Source organism: Bubalus kerabau, chromosome 2 (assembly GCF_029407905.1).
Source record: "Bubalus kerabau isolate K-KA32 ecotype Philippines breed swamp buffalo chromosome 2, PCC_UOA_SB_1v2, whole genome shotgun sequence".
Taxonomy (NCBI): domain Eukaryota; kingdom Metazoa; phylum Chordata; class Mammalia; order Artiodactyla; family Bovidae; genus Bubalus; species Bubalus kerabau.
In genome coordinates, this window is record NC_073625.1 from 42,045,280 (window position 1) to 42,070,156 (window position 24,877).

At 39.7% G+C, this 24,877-nt stretch overlaps 1 protein-coding gene across 1 annotated transcript in view; it reads left to right on the forward strand.

The window, feature by feature from the left end:
* Positions 1-24,877, forward strand: part of CSMD1 (CUB and Sushi multiple domains 1) — a 1,679,419-nt gene that overhangs the window by 604,998 nt on the left and 1,049,544 nt on the right. The window contains exon 3 of the mRNA XM_055567572.1: positions 12,333-12,527. Coding sequence (XP_055423547.1) covers positions 12,333-12,527 — 195 coding nt within the window. The remainder of the gene's footprint in view (positions 1-12,332; positions 12,528-24,877) is intronic.

Here is a 24,877-nt window from a genome sequence, read left to right on the forward strand (position 1 = left end):
GCACAGATGATAGGCTTTTTGTCTGCTTACCCCTGAAAGGATGCTCTTCCTTTAGAAAAGTTAGAGAAAAATCAAAGACCTCATCCTGCTTCTTGTTTCTGAGATCCTTTATTCAGATCAAGTATATTAGATCCCTGGACACGAAAGTAGACATAATTTAAAATAATGTCCTATAATTTTATTTAAATATACAGCTTAGGTTTTACAGAGATTAAAAATTATTTTCTTTAATTTTAACATGTTTCATCCACTGTCTACCCTGGTCCCAGACCCTCTGGCCCCAACCCCCTCCAAGGCCAGGCTGGCATCACTAAGAAGACCTCATCCTTTCTTGACCATGAACTTCTCTTATCACCACAGGATACTCTGAACCCACAAGTTGTCTGGTAACAGCTTCTCTTGTAAAGTTGAAGATTTAGGTGTATTCTCTGAACTAAAAAACACCTCAGTGAACTCCACGGTAAATATGACTAGTTTCACACCCCACAGTGCAATAAAAAGTACAAACAAAAGGAGTTAGACCTTTCATTGCTGAGGTCTGCAGGAATTGCTTCTGGTTGGAGGGAGCTGATGGGTGGAAAGTGACACCTGTCCAGGGAGCAATCACACCTCATAGCTGGACATCTAAGGGGCACTTGTCTGGGAAGGGCGGGGAGGCATCCACATCTCATACTGGGCAGTGCTGCTGGAAGGGCTCTGGTCTCTCACTCCAAGTTGGGACAGTCCCCAAACCAACCCCAGCCCAGAGCTCCCCAGAGGACAGGCTGAGGCTTCACCATGACTTCTCTGCAGCTCAGCACCCTCTTCTGCCCAGCCCTGCCACCTCCCCTCCAAGTGTGACTGTGCCAGCCCCACCAGGTAGAGCAGCCATGCCCGCCCCTGTGTCCAGGGCTAGCATCCCAGGTAGCCAGGCTGTGACTCTGCTTACTTCCCTGGAGGAAAGGTTGAGGCCGAGATGAAGAGAGGCTTCCTGACTCGACCAATTGGGTACAATCACCTGGAGAATGAAATTGCCAGGTTCCTCCCTGTGGAGGGGTCCCTGCCCTCAAAGATGGGTCTCTGCACTTAAATCTAGCTGAACCCCAATATAGCTAAGAACCTTGGAGTCTGGAGTTAGGATTCTTACAGAATCCTAAGAATTCTCATCACAAGAAATTATTTTATTTTGTATCTATATGAGATGATGGATATTCACTAAAGTTATTGTGGTCATCATCACATGACTATGTAATGAGTGTAAGTCAAATTAGTGTATTGTACACCTTTAACTTATATATAGAGATGAATATATATATATTCATCTATATATATATAGATGAATGTCAATTATATCTCAGTAAATTGAAGAGGAAAAATAGTAAGGAAGGAAGGGAGAAATGAAGGAAAGAATCTTATTAGAGTTTAGAATAGAAAAAAAAAAAAACTGGATGGGATTTTCTGTAGCTCAAGACCATGCCCTGGGAAGGAAATAACAAATGATGATTGTATTTTGTTTAATCTTTAAATGTTGTGTTACTTCTCCAAGTTTCCTTTGGCATTTGCATTTTTCACTTTACAGGAAGAGGTGTTGAGAAAGGCATCAAAAGTCATATGTTCTGAAACAGCAGTTGTTGTGCAAAATCCTAACCTTAACGTAATTGACGAGTTTATCCCTCTCTTTCCCTGCTTCTCACTGTTAAAACAGAAAATAAAATATGATATCACAGAGGCAGACAGCTAATGGGCAAGAATGGACAAGATCCTTGTTCCTAGTTCTTCAGCTTTTTTTTTTTTTTCCTGTTAAACTACCCCCAAATCACATTCCTATTTAAAAGCAAATCAATTATATCAACACAAGTAGTATGGTGGTAGATATGCCCCAGGTGTGGGTTCATCTGCGTTACCTCCACCAAGTTTCTCATCTTATTTACAGATGAATTTGGAAAACAATCCCTTTGTGGGGAGTTAGCAGTTGCACAGGTTAAGTGTCTGAGTGTTTGACCAGATGTGCAGCATGTGATAAATATTGTTATTTTAAGGTAATTAAAACTGTAACTTGAAGCACAGAAGTAAATGTGTACTACCGTCACCTACATAACCTTCCTCTGGTAAGATTACAAAACACACTTGGTTTTATAACTTCAGTTTGACCATTCTGCAGTCTTGTCACCTCTTCATGACGGACACCCAGCAGCCTCCGGAGGCTGCCTCCCCCGTGTGTTTCCTCCAGATCTCCTCCTCCAAAGCTTTTCATGTCTGCATGTTCCATGTTGTCCCTGTTGGAGGCCCTTTCCTTCCAGCAGTCTACTTGAATGGGAGAGGGAGCCGGAGACAGGGGGAGAGGCTCTTTCCTCCCCGCAGGTCTCCCCCTCTGCCAGGTCGTCCACAGCTCCTCCTCATTCCTGTAGACTGCAGTCTCTGCACGGGCTCTTAAGAAGCCGTGTGGTGATTGTTCTTTGCTCTGCTGGCTCCTGGACTGTGAACTATCTCCAGGGCAGAATCTGGGCATCTTCACCTTTGCAGTCTGATCACTAATAACAACTCGCAATGTATTTGTTGGGGAAAAGAAGCATGAGATATGATACACTGACATTCTTTTAAACAGCTTAATTGAGGAGTGGTGTCTACTTTTGTCTTTGATACTCCTTTATTTCAGTTTCTTTTTCAGTTACTCATGTTCTATTCTTTAGTGATTTGTTTGAGATCTTTCTTCTTTTCGTAATATAAATTCTCTGTGCTGTGGATCTCCCTAAAAGTATGACTTTAGATACATCCCACAACTTTGACTTGTTTTAACAGTTTCATGTAATTCAGTTCAGTTCAGTTCAGTCACTCAGTCGTGTCCGACTCTTTGCGACCCCATGAACTGCAGCCTGCCAGGCCTCCCTGTCCATCACCAGCTCCCAGAGTCCATCCAAACCCATGTCCATTGAGTTGGTGATGGCATCCAACCATCTCATCCTCTGTCATCCCCTTCTCCTCCTGCCCTCAATCTTTCCCAGCATCAGGTCTTTTCAAATGAGTCAGCTCTTCACATCAGGTGGCCAAAATATTGGAGTTTCAGCTTCAATATCAGTCCTTCCAATTAATACCCAGGACTGATCTCCTTTAGGATGGACTGGTTGGATCTCCTTGCAGTCCAAGGGACTCTCAAGAGTCTTTTCCAAGACCACAGTTCAGAAGCATCAATTCTTCTGCGCTCAGCTTTCTTTACAGTCCAACTCTCACATCCATACATGACCATAGGAAAAACCGTAGCCTTGATTAGACAGACCTTTGTTGACAAGGTAATGTCTCTGCTTTTTAATATTCTGCCTAGGTTGGTCATAACTTTCCTTCCAAGCAGTAAGCGTCTTTTAATTTCATGGCTGCAGTCACCATCTGCAGTGATTTTGGAGCCCAGAAAAATAAAGCCAGCCACTGTTCCCACTGTTTCCCCATCTATTTGCCATGAAGTGATGGGCCCAGATGCCATGATCTTAGTTTTCTGAATGTTGAGTTTTAATCCAATGTTTTCACTCTCCTCTTTCACTTTCATCAAGAGACTCTTTAGTTCTTCTTCACTTTCTGCCATAAGGGTGGTGTCATCTGCATATCTGAGGTTATTGATATTTCTCCCAGCAATCTTGATTCCAGCTTGTGTTTCATCCAGCCCAGCATTTCTCATGATGTACTCTGCATATAAGTTAAATAAGCAGGGTGGCGATATATAGCCTTGATGTACTTCTTTTCCTATTTGGAACCAGTCTGTTGTTCCATATCCAGTTCTAACTGTTGCTTCCTGACCTGCATGCAGGTTTCTCAAGAGGCAGGTCAGGTGGCCTGGCATTGCCATCTCTTTCAGAATTTTCCACAGTTTATTGTGATCCACACAGTCAAAGGCTTTGGCATAGTCAATAAAGCAGAAATAGATGTTTTTCTTTAGCTCTCTTGCTTTTTCGATGATCCAGCAGATGTTAGCAGTTTGATCTCTGGTTCCTCTGCCTTTTCTAAAACCAGCTTGAACATCTGGAATTTCACAATTCATGTATTGCTGAATCCTCGCTTGGAGAATTTTAAGCATTACTTTACTAGCGTGTGAGATGAGTGCAATTGTGCGGTACTTTGAGCATTCTTTGGCATTGCGTTTCTTTGGGATTGGAATGAAAACTGACCTTTTCCAGTCCTGTGGCCACTGCTGAATTTTCCAAATTTGCTGGCATATTGAGTGCAGCACTTTCACAGCATCATCTTTCAGGATTTGAAATAGCTCAACTGGAATTCCATCACCTCTGCTAGCTTTGTTTGTAGTGATGCTTCCTAAGGCCCACTTGACTTCATATCTCATGATGTCTGGCTCTAGGTGAGTGATCACACCATCGTGATTATCTGGGTCATGAAGATCTTTTTTGTTCAGTTCTTCTGTGTATTCTTGCCACCTCTTCTTAATATCATCTGCTTCTGTTAGGTCCCTACCATTTCTGTCCTTTATTGTGCCCATCTTTTCATGAAATGTTCCCTTGGAATCTCTAATTTTCTTGAAGAGATCTCTAGTCTTTCCCATTCTGTTGTATTCCTCTATTTCTTTGCATTGATCGCTGAGGAAGGCTTTCTTATCTCTCTTTGCTAATCTTTGGAACTCTGCATTCAAATGTGTATATCTTTCCCTTTCTCCTTTGCTTCTGGCTTCCCTTCTTTTCACAACTATTTGTAAGGCCTCCCCAGACAGCCATTTTGCTTTTTTGCATTGATTATTCTTGGGGATGGTCTTGATCCCTGTCTCCTGTACAATGTCACAAACCTCCATCCATAGTTCATCAGGCACTCTGTCTATCAGATCTAGTCCCTTAAATCTATTTCTCACTTCTACTGTATAGTCATAAGGGATTTGATTTAGGTCATACCTGAATGGTCTATCATGGATATCACTAGATGGTTGACACCAAAATTAGTTTGATTATATTCTTTGAAGCCAAAGATAGAGAAGCTCTATACAATCAGCAAAAACAAGACTGGGAGCTGACTGTGGCTCGGATCATGAACTCCTTATTGCCAAATTCATGTAGTTCAGACATTTCCTAATATCTTTTATGACTTCCTCTTTAACCATTAATTAATTAAATGTTGGTTGAGGGTTTTGTTCAAGGCTTCTATAACCTTAGTGATTTTCTGTCAAGAGAGTAGTTTGGTAATCCCAACTATAATTAGTTTTATTAAATTCTCCTTGTAATTCTGTCAGTGTTTGCCCATATATTTAGAAGCTTTGTTATTAGGCACATAAATGTCTAGGAGTGTACACCTTTTTAACATTAGATGACAGCCCTCTGTGCATTAAAACTGTGTGTGATATTAGCATAGGAACTTATTTTTCATTTTCTCTTCTCTCTTTGCATCTTTAAAGTGTGGGGTTTTTTTGTTGTTGTTGTTGTTGTTTTGGCATTAGTGTATCATTGGCTTGTTTTCTTCCAGTCTAACAGTTTCTGCCTTTTTTTCCCCACGTCTAGTTAAGGTGCTCGATCTTCACTTTCATCAAGACAAAGAATACAATTAGAGTGACTGTTTTAATACTACTGTCTACTAATTCAACCATCTATGTCATTTCTGGCTATTTTTTTTTATTATTCTTATTACTCCTCATTATGAATTTTATTTTCTTGCCAGTTATCATGCTTAATTGGACACCAGACATTGTGAATCTTAATTTAGAGGATGCTAGATACTTTTGTATTCCCCCAACTATTTTTTGTATGTTGTTAAACTATTTGGGACAGTTTGATCCTTACAGATACTACTTTCTAAGACTTCATGAAGAGCGAGTCAAGTTGGAACCTCAGTTGAGCTTTTAAGTAGCTCATTTATTTGCAGGTTTGTGGATCTGATGCTCTGAATTCTGTCCACTGAGCCATGAAGGTGTCTGTTCTCACTGTTGGGAGCAGGTATTCTGCTCAGCCCTGCGAGTGTCTGGGCACTTTTGCCCCCAATTCCTTAGTAATTCTTCCATTAGCCTTGGTCATTTTCTTACATACATGCACTAGTAAGCACTTCCCCATGTTCAGGAGGGGCTCTGCAGGTCCCTGGAGCCCTGGCTCCCTGGTAAACTTCAGCCTCCCTCACATCTGGGTTCTCATCTCTGCCTCCTCAACTCAGGAAGACCATCAGTCTCACCCTGGGTTTCCGCTCCTGCACCTGGGATCCCTGCCCTCTACAGGGAATCTGCTGGGGCGGATTTAAGGACTCTCACTTGATTCCTATCCCTCAGAATCATGATCCGACAATGACTGATGCCCAAGGCTTTGAAAGTCATTTAAAGCAATAACAAATTTTGACTTTTTTTTTTCAAACTTCATTAAATGCTGTTACTCCAACTTAGCCAAAGAAATATTGTAGTGAGATTTTTTTTTAAATTTAAATTAATAAAATGAACAGTGACTAAGAAAGAGTTTAGAATTGTTTTCTAGGGTCACTTTAATTTAGTTTTGTTAACCACCCCTCATTGTGTTTAATATAATATTTAACTTTTGAAACAGGTTGTATTATCCTTGTTACATGGTCATCATGTGTTAGAGAGTAAACAGGAGCAGCATTTGGCATAGGACAGAGGTCATTTCAGTCAGTTCTTGAGTGGTTGCTGGCATCTTTGCTCTTGTCAACATGATAATCTGCGAGGGCTTGTAGTAATGTTTGTTTCAGTATCTTTTTCTTTACCTTATAGAAATACTGAGACACTTGCAAGCAGCTGAACATCCATTTGCTGAGTGTAATGTTTACTTTTGAGAAGAATAAATATGATCATAAAAATTGTATATCTGCTTATTGTCATTATTGGGAGAATCTGGGATCCACCATGTGGTGGGAGTATATGTAAATTTACCTGAAAAAATTCATGTATATGCAAGTTTCTGTTCAGTAATTCAGTGATAATGGAAAGTTCACCTGGTGTTATTACTTATTGCTATGCTTGTTTTGTATGTCAATCACTTATGCTTAATTTTCAACTGTGGATATTACCAGGCATATGCTTCCATGATTGCTTCTCAGCTTGACTCCCAGGCTCTCTGATCTTGATTTTAACTTTTTGGCTATTTTTCCATTTTGTTTAATAATTAACCCCCTCCTCCCATTAACTTTGGTATTTCAGCAGATTTATGTCTGGCCCCCAGTTATTTTTCTTTTAAATCCCCTCCATTGTTACTCTCTAAATTAGAGAGGAAAGTTAACATTTTTCTGGTCCTTCCCTCGTTTCTTGCTGACTCTAGGGTTCATTCATGGAGTTGCTTAAGAGAGAATGACAAGACACTCACGTTCACAACTAAACTTACTCTACCACATCCATGGCCTTCATGGCCTCTCTTCCTGGGTCACCATCATAAGTTCTTCTTGTGGCTGTTTCTTCCTCAGTAGTTTATTCTTAGTTCCTTGGTCCTAGATTTACAGTCATTTATATCTAGATTGGAGAGGGAAATGGCAACCCACTCCAGTGTTCTTGCCTGGAGAATCCCAGGGACAGGGGAGCCTGGTGGGCTGCCGTCTATGGGGTCGCACAGAGTCGGACACAACTGAAGCGACTTAGCAGCAGCAGCAGCATATCTAGATTGATGCCTGTGCTGTTTGGGGTGGTAAAGGTCCAACTGCTCATAGATACAGGTTAGTGAAGTGAAGACAACTTCTCCTTTAAAGATATATACTCGTGAAAGATCAACTAGAAAAATTAAAGACCGTGAGCTCATCCCAGGGGTCACCTGACCGTACATGCTTCCTTGCATTCCCCACAGTTATTTCACACAGCATCATTTTGCAACAAGCATTTTTGTGTTCTCGTTTCTTACAGGCTTATAATGTCTTAAAACTGCTATTCAAAATCTTTTGAAAATCCAGCCCCTAGATTTCAAATCCATCTGCCAACTGGTCTTTTTGCTTGTGTTAACTTTGTTACCCAGTCCCACCTAGTCCCTTTGTCCCATCCTGCAAATTTACCTGACAGCTCGAAATATATTTTTTAAAAGCTATGTAATAATTTTGCCTTCAGTTTTACATCGGGAAATATCGTAACGCTCCCCAATTTTTATATTCCTGTTACTATTATCAAACAAAGCTCTACAGAGAACATGACTGATTTAATGGCATTTTATCATTTTTCTTGCTTTTGGCAATGACAGCAGTTTCTTGTAGTTTACTGTAGTGCTGAAGAGCAGAAATTCTGGATCCATCATGTGCAAATCCTATCACCAGTACTCGCCAGCTGTGTGGCCATAAGAAGGTTGCTTAACCTTTCTGTGCTACAGTATCTTCCTCTATGAAAGGGGATAATAATGGTACTTACCTCAGATATACTGTTAATATATGTAAACCACTTAAAACTGTCTAGTGCATCACATGTGCTGTGTGTGACTGATTATTATTAAAATAGAGCAAGAATAAGGACGAATTAACATGGCTGAAAAGTGGAGTGTCTTTCTCTTTTGCTTCCCCTTTTAATGACTGTGTTCTTACTTTAATGACAACATTGACTCTAGCAGACTTTTTCTGGTTTTATTGTTTCTGAAATTGGTATTTATCAGAACCCCTGCATACTTTTAAATTTGTTTGATTTCTCTGAAGTCCACGTGGTGCTTTAGAACTGGGAAAGTAAATTTGAAATTGCTAATATATCTATTGAGTGCTTCCTCTGTTCCATGTGCCCAGCTAGCTATTGATTCTGTTTTACATCATATATGTGTCCTAACACACCCATTACTAGGTTTTGTTTTTCATTCCTCTCATCAAGACATAGAGACTGAGACTTTGTCCAACCTTATAGGTGTGTTTCTGGAGTAGAACCATGCATTTTTCTGACACCGATTCCCATAACCCACCATGCTGGGTACTTTTCTATAGCCATTTGCCAGAACTGCATCCTTTCTTTAAAAATAATCTTTCTGTATTAATTTGGCCAAACCTTACCACTTTCCACGTTAAAGTCTACTTAGAATTCACTCCTCTTTGAATTCTTCTCATCCAGATCCTGTAAATTTTCAGGAATAATATAATATTTTCACAGCATGTCCCCCACATTGTTGTTCATCACGTGGACAAGGAGAGCTTGGCAGTGGATGACATTAAATGGTCGCTCCCCCTACTTGAGGATCCCTCCTTGCTCTTGGTGCATATCTGCTCTCTGCACCTTCTTGTCCCACTAAACGGCCATGGCTCAGAGAATCAGTCCAGAGAGTAAATGGCAGGTTTCAAGACTTGACCATCTGACTTCTAAAAGTGTTTCTGAATATGAGTATAATCAGGTGGTTCTAATCCTTCCCAAAGGTTGCAGGAGGGACTTCAGGGCAAACAATCTGTGGACAAACACACCACATACCGTTGGTTTTTATTTCCAGGGTTGTGTGTCAGGTGGGCATTTGGAGTTTTATTTCCTTAAGCTCCAGTGAGACTCCTGGAAAGATAGAGTGTAAACAAATTGTCTGACATACACCCTGGGGGACCCAGTTTCCACATGAACACACCTAATGAAATTTCCTTAATTGTGCACATCCTGCTAAAAACACTGCTGTGCCTGATGAATTGCAGGCTTCTGTTCACCAGCCTTTTATCCTGTTTCATGATGAATATAAATACTGTATTTTTAGTTGCAAGTTTCCATGTGTCTTCTGAAATGGGATTTGATATGGCATCCATTTAATAATTGAAATGCTTAGGTCTAAGGCTTAATGTGAGAGCCTCACGAAGTCACTGACTTGTGACCATTTGTACTCACCAAAGCAGAAGTATCGTAGAGGGGATTTCCATGAGTGTAATTGGAATGACAGCCTAGGTTTCAGGCCCCGGGTGTGCGGACTTGGCTCCATGGGGTCTGATGGATGGAAGCCTGCCACAGGAGGAAAGAGCCGTGCCCAGGGCTCCTTTCAGCGTTCTTTCACATTGACAAGTGTCTGCACCAGGTGCCCCTTCCCACCACCCTAGTAGGAATGCCTTTCTTGAAGCATCTGCAACAGGGTGCACATGACTTCAAGGAATGATTAAAGCAAACTAAATGGAGAGTCCAAGTGAGCTCAGTAACATTTACTAAATACTTAATGTGTCCTCATTGCTCTGGGAGACACCAGAGACATTTGGTATCTTCAGGGAAACTGGCTTAAAAATTGGTTCAAATGAAATTGGCAGAAATGACAACAGAGTTGAACTTATTTATTTTAAATTAGTTTTTCCCAGCCACTGGATTTTCATATCTTGGCATTGTCTGCATGTCTGAGTTGTATATCTTGGTGTTGACCTATTATAATTTGTGTCCATTTTTCACAATTTAAGATATTTTTGTAATGTTTTAATGAAATGACTGATGCTTTTATAATATCATGAGCACGTTTTCATTTCTGTGTTTGTTTGCAACTAGAAGTAAATGTTTTAAATCATCCTTAATAATTTCTATTCTCTCATTGATACTATTCACATTAAAATGTTAATACTTTCTTCCTAAAATAAGATTGAAATAAAATTTCTGAACAAGGGAGAAAAATGCCAAAAGCATTCATATTTGTATATCTCCCCAAACCCCCTTTCCTTTTCTCTCTCCATTTGTGATGCAGTTTCAGCCAGCCCAGGTCTCATGACTGTCTCTGATTGTAACAACCCTAAGTTAGACTGGCTGACAAATATCCCAGGGCATAAAATAAAGTGATTCTCCAAGATAGAATTGGAAATTTTCTGCCTTTGAAAGTCACAGACAAATTCCAAAGAGTTAAAATTGTTTTTAAACATTTTAAAAATAGACTTATTGCCTTTGGGATAGTGAATGCAGGCTTAAAAACAGAATTTCTTTTTTATACAAGACAACAAAGATGGTTATAGATTATACTGAATTATTTTCTATTATGTTATCAAAAAGGTTTTTGTAGGCTATTTTCAGAAATTATTTTCTAAAAACTAGAGGTGTGCAAACTTTGACTATGTAAGTAGTAATTTCACAAACATGTCAATAACATTAAACATTTAAACTATGGCATTTGTTTTGTAAGTGTTTCTATATAGCTTAGTTCATATGTATTTAAATTATATAAAAATAAAATTAATCTTTGAAATAAATGAACTTTCATCCCCATTTACTGGGAAAGATCTGTTTATCTCTCAGCTTAAAAACAAAGAAAAAAGAAAAACTTCTCTGTATTTTATATATATATATATATATATATATTGCAAAGTATGCTCCTATACTAATGCAAAAAAAAAAAAAAGGATACAGAAGTAGAACAGTTTTGTTCATTTGGAAGTATTTTTTTATTTGTAAATCATTTTTTTTTAAATAGTAGGATCCTTTGCTTATTTGAATTCTACATCATAGCAGCTAATTTACAGATGATATGCTAAATATAACCAGAAATATGGCAACAATAGCCAACAATTCTCCACTTTGTCTATTCAGTCAAGTTCAAAATTGCATTCTATGAGTATGAAACAGCATCATGTCCATGTGGTTGGAAAGCAGCTGAATTAAACAGAGAGTGCTGTCAGTGGGAACAGTGAGGAGGCTGGGCAAGACCGGAACCAGGGCTGCCTTGTTGAAACGCAGATGAAGACAGTGCCTGCTTTGTCAGAGCCTACACCTGAAACTTTGTTGGGAGTCAGTTGCTCTAAATGCATAGAGCCTTACAGATGGCCTGGGATATAATAGCAGTACAATGTTTATGAAAGTCTGATAGATTAGCAAGTGAGATTTTTAATTTATTCTTTAATTCAATTATTTATCCATCAAACATTGATTGAACATTATTACTGGTGTGTGTCAGGCAGTGCTGGTCTCGGGGAATAAGGAAAAATATAGCATGCATATCCATTCATGTGCTTCTGTTACGACTTTTTCAGCTATCTATATTCTGCTATATTATCTAATTGCTAATTCTATAGGACTGTAGAATCTCATTATTAGGAAAATAATCTAGGCATCATGTAGAACATTGAATCTAAGCAGAACTGTATTTTTTCCTCTTAACAAAATCCACTTAATTATATATTATATATATATATATGTGTGTGTGTGTGTGTGTGTGTGTGTATGTGTGTATATGTGGGAAATGACAACCCACTCCAGTATTCTTGCCTGGAGAATCCCATGGACAGAGGCGTCTGATAGACTACAGTCCATGGGGTTACACAGAATTAGATACAACTGAGTGGGCATGCATACACATATATTTTTACAGAAGAACAAAATTGTAGATTTTATACAACATGAATCCACTTTGCTACTTGCATTTTAGGCAAAATTAAGATAGCTAGATTTGATAACTTAAGTAATTCAAATGAGGTCTATGTTTTGTGATATAGACTGATGTCAGTAGAAAATCTTCCTTTAACTTATGTTTCTTTCTCTTTTTTTTTCTTCCCAATAGTTTTACCCAGCCACACATGTGGAAATCCTGGGGAAATCCTGAAGGGAGTCCTCCACGGGACACGATTCAACATAGGAGACAAGATTCGATACAGCTGTCTCTCTGGCTACGTCTTGGAGGGCCACGCCATCCTGACCTGCATCGTCAGCCCCGGGAATGGGGCCTCCTGGGACTTCCCAGCTCCATTCTGCAGAGGTAAGTGCCCGCGTGTGGAGGGCGTGATGTGCTCACACCTGGATTGAACAAGTGGCTTTGGAAATGATGTTGGGAAAATGTCCACTTAGCAAAAGCAAGATATGGCATGCTGGGTCTTTCCATGTCAGTTTGTTCTGTTCCCAATAGCGATATTATAAGTTGCCTAAGAAACCACATTGTTCATTCGCTAAGTCAGGTTCGACTCTCTGCGACCACGTGGACTGCAGCATGTCAGGCTTCCTTGTCCTACACTGTCTCCTAGAGTTTGCTCAAATTTATGTCCACTGGGTCGGTGATATCATCCAACTGTCTCATCTCTGTTGCCCCCTTCTCTTCCTGCCCTCAATCTTTCCCAGCATCACCATCTTTTCCAGTGAGTTGGTTCTTTGCATCAGGTGACCAAGTATTGGAGCTGCAGCACCAATCCTTCCATTGAATATTTAGGGTTGATTTCCTTTAGGATTGACTGGTTTGATCTCCTTGCTGTCCAAGGGACTCTCAGGAGTCTTCTCCAACACCACAGTTCAAAAGCATCAATTCTCTGGCGCTCAGCCTTCTTTATGGTCCAGCTCTCACACCTGTACATGACTATTGGAAAAATCATAACTTTGACTATATGGATCCTTGTCAGCAAAGTGAGATCTTTGCTTTTTAATAAGCTGTCTAGGTTTTTCATAGCTTTCCTTCCAAGGAGCAGGTGTCTTTTTTTTTTTTTTTGGTAACAGTTTTATTGAGATGTAATTCACATACCATACAACTCACCCATTTAAAGTGTACAATTCATTGATTTAAATAAATTCACAGAGTTGTGCAACCATCACCACAGTTAATTTTAGAACATTTTCATTGTCCCCCAAAGAACCATATGCTCTTTAGCTGTCGTCTTCCCCATTTCTGCATCCCTTCTGGCTTTAGGCACCACTAATTTTTCTGTCTCTAAAGCTTTGCCTATCCTGAATGTTGTATGTAAATGGAATCATAAAATATGTGGTATTTTGCGATTGACTTCTTTCACTTAGCGTAACGTTTTCAAGGTTCATCCATATTGTACATGATACATGTACGAATAGTACTTCATTCCTTTTTATGGTCAAAGAATATTCCATTATATAGTTAAATATATAGCCACATTTTGTCTACATATTCATCATTTGAAAGTGGAATTCTTCAAGAACTTGAAATCCCTAGAATTGACCAGTAATTACTTGGTAATAAGAATGGATATAGGAAGCTTTGTCCATAACAAGCCTCCAACAAGAGTAATCAATAAATGGAAAGGGTGTCCTGACCATTTTCTATAGCCCTTCTTGGAATAGAGATTACAGGTAAAAATTAAATCTACTCAGAACCCCCACCAAACAGAATCCCTCTTGGGCCATCAGGATGGTGGGAGGGGGAGGAGAGAACATGGGGCTTTATCACGCTGGAACTCAACCAGGTATAATCTCAGTAGATCTTTTTTTTGTTTGTTTGTTTCATACATGATATTACATGTTTCAATGCCATTCTCCCAAATCTTCCCACCCTCTCCCTTTCCAACAGAGTCCATAAGACTGTTCTATACATCAGTGTCTCTTTTGCTGTCTTGTACACAGGGTTATTGTTACCATCTTTCTAAATTCCATATATATGCGTTAGTATACTGTATTGGTGTTTTTCTTTCTGGCTTACTTCACTCTGTATAATAGGCTCCAGTTTCATCCACCTCATTAGAACTGATTCAAATGTGTTCTTTTTAATGGCTGAGTAGTACTCCATTGTGTATATGTACCACAGCTTTCTTATCCATTCATCTGCTGATGGACATCTAGGTTGCTTCCATGTCCTGGCTATTAATTTCATGGCTGCAGTCACTGTATGGAGTCATTTTGAATCCCCCCAAAATAAAGTTTGTCCCTTCCATGAAGTGATGGTACCGGATGCCATGATGCCCTTTAGTTTTTTGAATGTTGAGTTTTAAGCCAGACTTTTTATTCTCCTTTTTTGCCCTCATCAAGAAAACACCATGACTGGACCTTATAAAGTCAGTAACAAATACAGATGCATTCTTTAAATACCAAGTTTTCTTCATCCTATTTCTGAAATTCTGTGGAATTCTGCACATTTTAATTACTTCTCATAGCAGTCTAAGATTTAGTACACACTTTTTTTTTTTTTTTTTTTGGTCTTCTTTGAAGTTTCTTTCTTTTTTTTTTTTTAAATCTTTTTCTCATTAAGAATGGCAGATGTTCCTTGATAATTAAATTATATCACAGAAAGGCTCTTTCAACACTCTTGGTATTTGGAGACAGACCATAAAGGAATGCTCTCGTCCAAGTGTTCCTCTTCATGGTTTGGTGCAAGGTTGGACTCAGTTTCTTTTTAGAAACCTTTGATTTTCAGCCTTTTCTGTGACATTATTTTCATGATCCAGTAACTTTAGGAAAGAACATACTTTCACTCTTAGGTTTTGACTTTTCTAAGAAAAACTCACCTTATGATGTCAAAAATAATAGTGTAGGTTACATTTGTGTATGTGCTCAGTTATGTGACTCTTTGCAACCCCATGGACAGCAGCCCACCTAACTTACATTTATTGATGTCTTAATGTAATTCAGAAAGTTTTTGGAGTGTTTTACCTGAATCATATCACTGAATTCTCATAAGACCTCAGTGAAATAATGAATATTCATTCTCATTTCACAGATGAAGAAGCACAATTTTAATTTTCCAAAATTCCCAAAGATAGTACATGATGAGTTAAAAGTCAAATTCATGACTGCCTTTTCAAAATTGAAGTGCGTTTGATATAAAATATTGTGTTAGTTTCCGGTGTACAGCAAAGGGATTCAGTTATATCTATTTGTATATATCTATATATTTTTATTCTTTTTCCATTATAGTTTATTACAAGAACCATGTCTGACTTTTAATCCATATACGTAAGCAGGCAGATTCACAGCCTTAAGTCATCATATCAAAGTGTATTGTTTCCATCAGTATGTTTGTGTTTTAGTGTATGCTATTTAATGAATACTTTTGTCTGTTTTAATTAGCTTATTTATTTTCATTGGAGGATAATTTCTTTACAATATTGTGGTTGTCTTCACCATACATTGACACAAATCACACATGGGTGCATACGTGTCCCCCCATCCTGAATCCCCCTTCCCACTCCATCCTTCTGAGTTGTCCCAGAGCACCAACATTGAGTGCCCTGCTTCATGCATTGAATTTGGACTGGTCAACTATTTTACATATGATAATATACATGTTTCAATGTTATTCTCTCAAATCATCACACCCTTGCCATCTCCCACATAATCCAAAAGTCTGTTCTTTATATCTGTGTCTCTTTTGCTGCCTTATATATAGGATCATTGTTACCATCTTTCTAAATTCCACATATATATGCATTAATATTACTGTATTGGTGTTTCTCTTTCTGACTTACTTCACTCTGTATAATAGGCTCCAGTTTCATCCACTGCTCTAGAACTGACTCAATTGAATTTTTTTTCATAGCTGAGTGATATTCCATAATGAATACTTTTCTATTTTTTTCATTATCTCTGTAAAGTGTGGCAATCTCATGAGATGTTTCTGATGTTAATTGTTTTAGGAATAGCATACTGGGGCTTCCCTGGTGGCTCCACAGTAAAGAGTCTGCCTGCAAATGCAGGAGATGGGGGTCTGACCCCTGAGTGGGGAAGATCCCCTGGAGAAGGAAGTAACAACCCATTCCAGTGTTCTTGCCTGGATAATCCCATGGACAGAGGAGCCTGGTGGGCTAGTGTCCATGAGGTCACAAAGAGTCGGACAGAACCGAGCAACTAAACAAGTGGCAAGCTACCGCTGCTGCTATTACTGCCAGTGATACTGGTATTATTACTACTGCCGCCTCAGTAACTACAGCTGCTAACTGCTGCATGGTGCTTACTTGTTATGAGCGAGGCATGCCTCTTTCCTGTTTAATCTTCACAGTAGGTATTTTATTAAAGAACCATCTTACAAATAAGGCACCTAAGCGTTAGATGGGAAAATAACTTGTTCAAGATATTCCATCTCATACTGGTTGGGATTCAGATACACCATGTTCAAACCACCGCTCTGTCCTAGAGAAATTCCTGTCATGGGCATCTTATACCTCATCCATCGTTCTTCCTGAAATGCTCATTTCTTTGCATGTTCCTCAGGTCTGTTATCTCTCACGTCTTTTTTCCCATACTGCTATTATTTTCTATCTTCTCTTGTCAAAAGGATGATGCCCTTAAAATCCAGAAACTCCACTCTCGTCTTTTCATTGATTTCCCTCAACTCAGTGACCCTATTTGAGGATGCTGCCATGTGGGTCTCCTAAATGTACACTTTCTTCCTTCTGTCTCCCCTTGTGTCTCTGAAATTCCCACTAACTCTGTGAAACATTAAATCACTCTGTTTTCCCCTGCTCACCACTCTTCCTCTGTTAGACTTTAATGCATCACCATTCCCTCTCCAACTTTCCCTTTCCAGGCTTTTTTTTCCTTCTTACCCAGACCTGCTTCGTGTTGGTTAAATGACTCCATGTCTAGAATGTCTGCCTCCACCCTACATTCTCCTCCTTAATTCCACTTCCCACCCCCAACACACACACACACACACACACACACACACTTCATCATCACCCATTCCTCTCTCAGTCAGACCACCTCAGTGACTCAGTAAGAACTAAGTGCAACCTCTTCAAAGAGCTGCCCTGATGCCAACTTCCCTTGTCTTAACTGACTTGTCAACTTTCATCTCTTAGAGTTCCATTTGTTCAATCGTTCAGTCATGTCTGATTCTTTGCAACCCCTTGGACTGCAGCATGCCAGACTTCCCTGTCCTTCACTGTCTCCTGGAATTTGCTTTTTAGTGTCAGAGACATGGATGTTATGCTTTTTTCTCCATCACACGATGCTTTGCTTGGGTTGACTCCCCCAAGGCCAGTTGTGTGCATCTCCCAAGAGCTGTGTTCCTCTCACCCGACTTGCCATCCCCCGATGGTGACATGGGAAACCAGCAAATGCTACCAAGCAAGGTTTCTTCCCGAAGAGTCCCTTACCAGCTCACCACTGGAAATCCAAACATTCACTTTTTCCTGTTACAGAGTTTTCCCTTTCATCTCCCTTAGAGCCATAAACCTTACTTAGTTGTCAAGTTCACACTTGAGTCCAAATTTTAGTCAGTTTAAAAAAAAAAATTACTAAAACATTACAACCCGTTTTTAAATTGCTGTAAGAAAACACAAGTCCTTTGTCTTTAGCATTTATTTCATTGGTATTTTATATTTTGATCTATATCTTAAGAGTATTTCCTCAATGAGTTTTTAACCTGCCAGGAGATCATTTATAGTCATAAAAACTGTGACTATATCTTGGCTTTCTCTGTGCCTTAAAAGTTACCCTAACCCATAGCCACTTGCCCTTAATGCTGTATTTAACCCTCATCCCAACATCTAGTTGATGAATAGAAATGTGCTAGTCATCTGATGAGGAGTTATTATAAACAAGAAAATGAAAAAGTTAAATGTAACAGCAATTATGCCAGTTTCCATTTTCCTCATATCTCCCAAGCATTTCCTTCTTAATTGGAGGGTCTTTACTAAGTTCACAACTTGTAAACCTCAGAAAGTTAAAGTTGATAGGACATTCAGCTCATAATCTTTTCTTGTCTTGTCATCAATTTATTAAATCCCAACTCGATCATGGTGCTTTTTAAATGATCAATCTCTTCTATATCATAGATTATTAAATTAATGCTTACATTTTGCTTTTCTCAATGCTTGGGGTCATAACATTTCAAAGGGAATTAAGTTTGATATTTTATGAAACAAATCTGAAAGATACAACACAGTTTGTCATTGATGTTGGATAACTGGATCTTAAAAAAAAATCAATGATCTGATTCTTATAAATGTTTAGATGTGGCATATCTGGAAGAGATTAATTTCAGCAATATGGACTTAGATAATTTTCAAAAATAAAATTAGTATAATTTCTGCTTCCCCAACATTCTGGTTATTTTGTTCCAGAAATTGCTTGAGGAGTCTTCTTAATAGTGCTGCAACAGTACCACCAAATCTCTGCAGTGAGCATTTGCTAGTGCTGAAAATTTTACATTATAGCTCCAAGTGGCAGCATTTACCTGAACAATGGCACTTAAATATGTGTATCTTTTCTAGAGTCACATGGTGCTCTTTGGAGAAAAAGGATATAACCATGTATTTAGTAAAGTGAATGCATGATGAAGTGGGAGGCCAGCCAGATCTACTTAAAGCCTATCCCCTTCAACAGGAGCAGCATCAAGCTGACTTCTTTCAAGGATGAGGACTTGGACCGTCTCCTTCGGGAGATGCCGTGTTTCCATCTTCTTCATTTATCCTTGAGTTTGCACCTAAATGTCTATATCTTTTCTAATCTCCCCTCATTATTGGTTATTGTCCCGATTGTCTCTTCTAGTCTTTACAAAGATGTCCTGTTTCTGTTTGTGCAGTTATGTATATTTAGACAAGAAACATAAGAGGGTTTGAAAAGAAAAAAAAGAAAAACTAGATACATTCAATAATGCATATTCTCAGCTCAGGCAGGGGCTCACGGCTGTTTAACTTAACATGCCTACCCAAGAAAAACTCCAAGTCCTCAGAATTTAGAGGTTCTGCTGGTGGCTCAGATGGTAAAGAATCTGCCTGAAATGTGGGAGACCCAGGTTCAATCCATGGGTTGGGAAGATCCTATGGAGAAGGAAATACCAATCCACTCCAGTATTCTTGCCTGGAGAATTCCACAAACAGATGGGCCTTGGGAGACTAAGTCCATGGAATCACAAAAAGTCAGACACAACTAAGTGACTAACTCTTTCTTTAGTATTTAGGTCAGCGTGGTTTGCTAGAAATATAACGTGATCCAAAAGTGAGAGCCAACTATGTAATCAAAACTTCCTAATAACTACATTGATAAAGTAAAAAAAAAAAAAAAATCTGGTGTGTTTAATTTTAAAAATGTACTTTTTTAACCCAACATAGCCCAATTATGACCATTTCAATATGTAATCAATATAAAATATTAATAAAGTAGTTTGCACTTTTTTTCCATACTTGTCTTCAAAACCTGGCATGTAATTCACAGTTACAGCATTTCTCAAGGTTGATATAACCACATTTCAAGTTCTCGTTAGCTATGTATGCTAGTATCTCCTGTTTCAGAGGGCTTGGACATAGCAAGCAGAGGAATTTTAGTTTTCTTTTTTTCCTTCCCCAGCAGTTGCTAATGTATGTAGAGTCCTGGTGCTTTGTGTACATTTTACTCATGATGTAGGTTTCAGTAGACAGCAGTAGTTTCATGACTGCTGCTGCTAAGTCACTTCAGTCATGTCCGACTCTGTGTGACGCCATAGACGGCAGCCCACCAGGTTCCCCAGTCCCTGGGATTCTCCAGGCAAAAGCACTGGAGTGGGTTGCCATTTCCTTCTCCAATGCGTAAAAGTGAAAAGTGAAAGTGAAGTCGCTCAGTCGTGTCCGACTCTTAGCGACGTCATGGACTGCATGCAGCCTACCAGGCTCCTCTGTCCATGGGATTTTCCAGGCAAGAGTACTGGAGTGGGGTGCCATTGCCTTCTCCAAGTTTCATGACAAGGACTCACAAGAAAATGGGTCTGAAATATACGAATCTACGCCATTGTCTAATCCCATGGACGGAGGAGCCTGGTAGGCTGCAGTCCATGGGGTTGCTAAGAGTCGGACACGACTGAGCGACTTCACTTTGACTTTTCACTTTCATGCATTGGAGGAGGAAATGGCAACCCACTCCAGTGTTCTTGCCTGGAGAATCCCATGGACAGGGGAGCCTGATGGGCTGCTGTCTATGGGGTCGCACAGAGTCGGACACGACTGAAGCGACTTAGTAGCAGCAGCAGCACGCCATTGTCTGATTGGAATTCTTCCTTTTAGCTTCTTAGCAGTTACTGAGACAGATTTGAGCTGAATAGCAGCAGATGGGAGAAGTCTATTTTCACAATTACTTTTAGTCAGAAGATAAGGGTGAGCCTAGTTCTGCATTAATCCAAACAGGTTTCTCAAAAAGAACCTCATTTCAGACGCTGTCTTACTTTGGGAAGAAATGGCACTGGAATCAAATGAACGAAGATTATGGAAAACTTTGAAGGAGAGACTGATTAGCTAGTGGAGTAAGCAGAGAATTGAAAACAGTTTCATGCATGTGTGGCTCAAGATATATAAAGAATAAAATTAAGAGAACTCTAGGGAGAAAATAAACTATTAATAGGTTCAGTTCTGAAAGATAGTTGTTACAATCTATGTTACTGTAAGTACATTGGATTCCTGTACCACATGACTTTCCCATCTGTAAACTACTACATATACTACAGTAAGATATTCACACAACAACCTAGCTCCAGAGACCACATACCCAATCTCTACACAGTAATGTCAATAGACAAGCAAAGATTTTGGAAAGATGATATTCTCAGCATTAGTATGAAGATGAAATGGCATATGCAAAACAGCCTGCAAAGTCTTTAAACCGTAAAGAAGGTAAATGGAATGTAGGTGATATAGCATGAAGTTTATGGGTTGTGTGGTGTTATTTTCTCTCTGTCCTCAGTTTTCCTCCCTGTATAATAGTTTCTATTTCCTAGGTCTGTTGGAAAGGTGAAATGAAATATTCCATATAAAATCCTTAAATAGACATCAACACAGTGAAATTCTATATTAGTATTATTATTAGTTTTATTAGTATTATTATACTAATTATATTAGTATTAATTAGTATATAATTAATTAGTATATAATTATAATACTAATAATTATTAGTATTATTATATTAGTATTATTAATTCTAACAGTATTAGCTGTTACAATTACCATCTAGATCTTCTCCCCCTTCCAATCTTGAAAGCAAATTCAGATTTCAGATTTCAGTGATTGGAGACAAATAATAAGAAAAAAAATTGAAAGTAAATTCATATAAATTATATGATGCTAAATTATCTTAATGCTACTGGCTCTTAAGCAAATGTTTTTTATGCTTTATTGGAGTTATTTAGAATAAAAAAGAAGACTACCAGGCTCATTTAAGAAGAAAAAATGAATAGAGATTCAGAAAAGGAGTGAGCACCTACTGAAGGGTGAGTCTGTGTCAGGACAGGCCATTGTGTTTCACATGTAACTATGTGGATTGCAATAATGTACAAAAATCACATATTCAGCATGCATGGAGATATATACGAGTATATAAATAGAATGATGGTATCAAAAATATAGATGTAACAATAGTCAGATGGAGATTATATCTACATTCATTTTTCTTAAGGGTCTAATAAATCAGGTTCAAAGTATTTTTAATAAGGTTTGACAGAAAACAGCAAAGTTCTATAAAGCAATTTTCCTTCAATAAAAAATTAATTAAAAAAAAAAAGAAGACAAGTCGCTTCAGTCATGTCTGACTTTTTGTGACCCCATAGTAAGCCACTAGGCTTCTCTATCCATGGGATTCTCCAAGCAAGAATACTTGAGTGGTCGCCATGCTCTCCTCCAAGGAATCTTCTCAACCCAGAGATGGAACCCATGTCTCCTCCATCTCCTGCATTGACAGGTGGGCTGTTTACCACTAGTGCCACCTGGGAAGCCCCAGAGGAATACATGGGTTAGCATCAGTTATCAAATGATAAGACATTTCTGCTTGGTCATTCAAAATGTAGATTTTTAAGAAAAAGATGTCATAACAATTAAACCTATATCAGTAATCGAACATCAGGTATCATTCACATGCTTTACAAATATCTTTGTATTTAATGTTCACCATGACCCTGGCTTCCCTGGTGTCTCATATGGTAAAGAATCTGCCGGCAATGCAGGAGAACTGGGTTCCATCCCTGGGTCGGGATGATCCCCTGGAGAAGGGAATGGCAACCCTCTCCAGTATTCTTGCCTGGAGAATCCCACAGACAGAGAAGCCTGGAGGGTACTGTCCATGGGAACACAAACAGTCAGACATAACTGAGCAACTAACATTTTCACTTTCTTTCATATCCCTGCAAGTTAGGTGTTCTCGTTGGTCTTGTTTTTCATGCAAAGAGTTTCGGGCACAGAGGCATGAGGTCACACAGCGGTAAGTGGGAGAGGCTGAACTGTGACCTGGCATCTTATTCCATCTGTCCCTGCAATGCTCGGCCTGTTCCCTTTTAATTTAAAAGAAAGAATAAAAATAGGTTTCTTTAGAGACCTATGTTTTCATTGGAGCACAAATTTTTGAAATGGGATTGAGCAAACAGATATTTTCCTCCTGACAAATTATTCCTCAAGCCCCGAGGAACCTGGGAAGGGGAGGGGAGAACGTGGCCCCTGCTCCGGGGAAAGTCCTGTGCAACCCGGTTTTCTCCTTGGGGGAGGGACGCTGCTGAGCCCCGCACCCTCCCATTTCTCCGCCTGCTCTTTGTGCCTTGCGGGTGGAGGTGTCTGGCTGGCCTGCAGGCCCCTCGGGGATTACGAGCCTCAGAGGAGAAGCAGAAAGGTAGGCGGACGGCAGCAGGGAGACGTGACCGCCCGTCCCTGTGTTGTCGTGGACGCCGCGGCTGTGGCGGCTTTCCGTGAGCTCTGTGGGGTGACACCAGCCACAGCCTTGGGGCCCTCAGATGAACTCGATGCATCAGCGCAGCTCAGGGGAGCCTCACACCCACAGAGGGATGCTTGGCTGGAGGACCTTTCTCATATTTTACTCTGAAGGCTAGATGTGATTGGCTACAGCTGTTTCTTTATAGAGTCTGTCAGTCTTAGAGAAAAGGAGGTGGGTGGGCAGGGGTCCGCTCCCAGCCAGATAGTCCTCCTCTTGGAAAAGGCTCTCTTTGCATTCGGTTGATCCTCTCTCCCCTCTCTTCACTGCAGCCCTAAATCCCCCCTACCTCCAACTTGTCCTCCCAGGAACCCTTGTTTAGGGGCAGAAAGGTGAGGCCTAAAGGATGCTGCTGGGCACAGGGATCCCAGTACCTGCAGCCAGGGGTTCTCTGGCTCCAGGTGAAGTGGAATTAGACACTTGAGGCAGGAAACGAACCACCTGACCCTTGGCTGGTTGATCATCCTTCCCTCCTTATTTTCCATTTTCAGCCAGCAGAGTCTTTTTGCACCCACTAAGAATTATTTCAAGAAAAGCCACAGGGAAGTGTAGGCATGGCTCAGCATTTTATTTAGACCACACACCTCTGTGGCAGGTGTTGTGTTAGGAACTTGGCATGCATTAGTTGATCTTATCCTGTCTGGAAGTGTTCAAGTTTAATATTAATCCTCAGAACTTGCAGGTAAGGAACCTAAGCCTGTGCGATGTGAGGCGTGCTGTCCAGAGCTGCAGAGACGGTGGGTGCAAAGGCAGGTCTCACACAGCGCCTCCTGCTTGGGGCAGTTAAGGACAGGTGTGTTTGCTTTTTCTCTTTTGCTCTGTTGAGAAGCATGACCTGCAAACCACTGAAAAACAGCTGTAAACGAATTATTAGCAGAGTCTATAGCTATTTACTCACTGAGGCTGTCACCTTGTCTCTCTGTCTCAACACATGCATTTAAGATAAATATTCACTGAAAAGTGTCAAAACCCATTGTCACTGTTACTGAAAGAGTACAGGATGTGGCAGCTGTTTTGCTTGTTTTAGAGAATTGACGGATTTTATCCGTTTCAGGACAGTTGTATTTCCTTGGAACAATGAATGATAGCAAGCAGAGATGCCATGAAATAAAGTGCCAGGAGAAGTCTTAGCAATGCCCTTAATAAAACATGCTAAATAATGGATGCCATGTTTCATGTAAAGTTGCCTAAAGTTGCAAATTTCTTTAATTGATAAGCCTTACATAATATGACTGGAAACGACAACATGTCACTTGCCAGTGCCTTATGAAATGTCACTCAAGGTTTTTAATTGCAGACATTGTGCCACTGATGGGGAAGGGAAACTCTGGGAGAAGATACAGCCGGAGGGAGGCAGGGAGGGAGAGGAGTCATGCTTTATTGTGGGTGTCAAACTCTGTGATATTTAAAACACAGCTGTGTTTTTATCAGTTATGTTACAGAGGTAACATTGTAAAAATGAATCTTAAATGATTAATCATGTCAGGACCAAGCATTGCAAAATAAGGTTGAATGGGATAGTCTTCATTTAAGAAACACAGCTCTGTATTAAGCGTAGACAGCTTTGGGGAGTTTAGTTTACAGCACTTATCTATATATACCAGGTAATAAACAACCCTAAGTCTCACCAATTGTTTTTAAATGTTGAAAATATATGTCCATGTTATTATAGTAAATCTGGTGTGCATGCTTTGCATTTCACAAGGCTACAAGGCTTTCTGATAA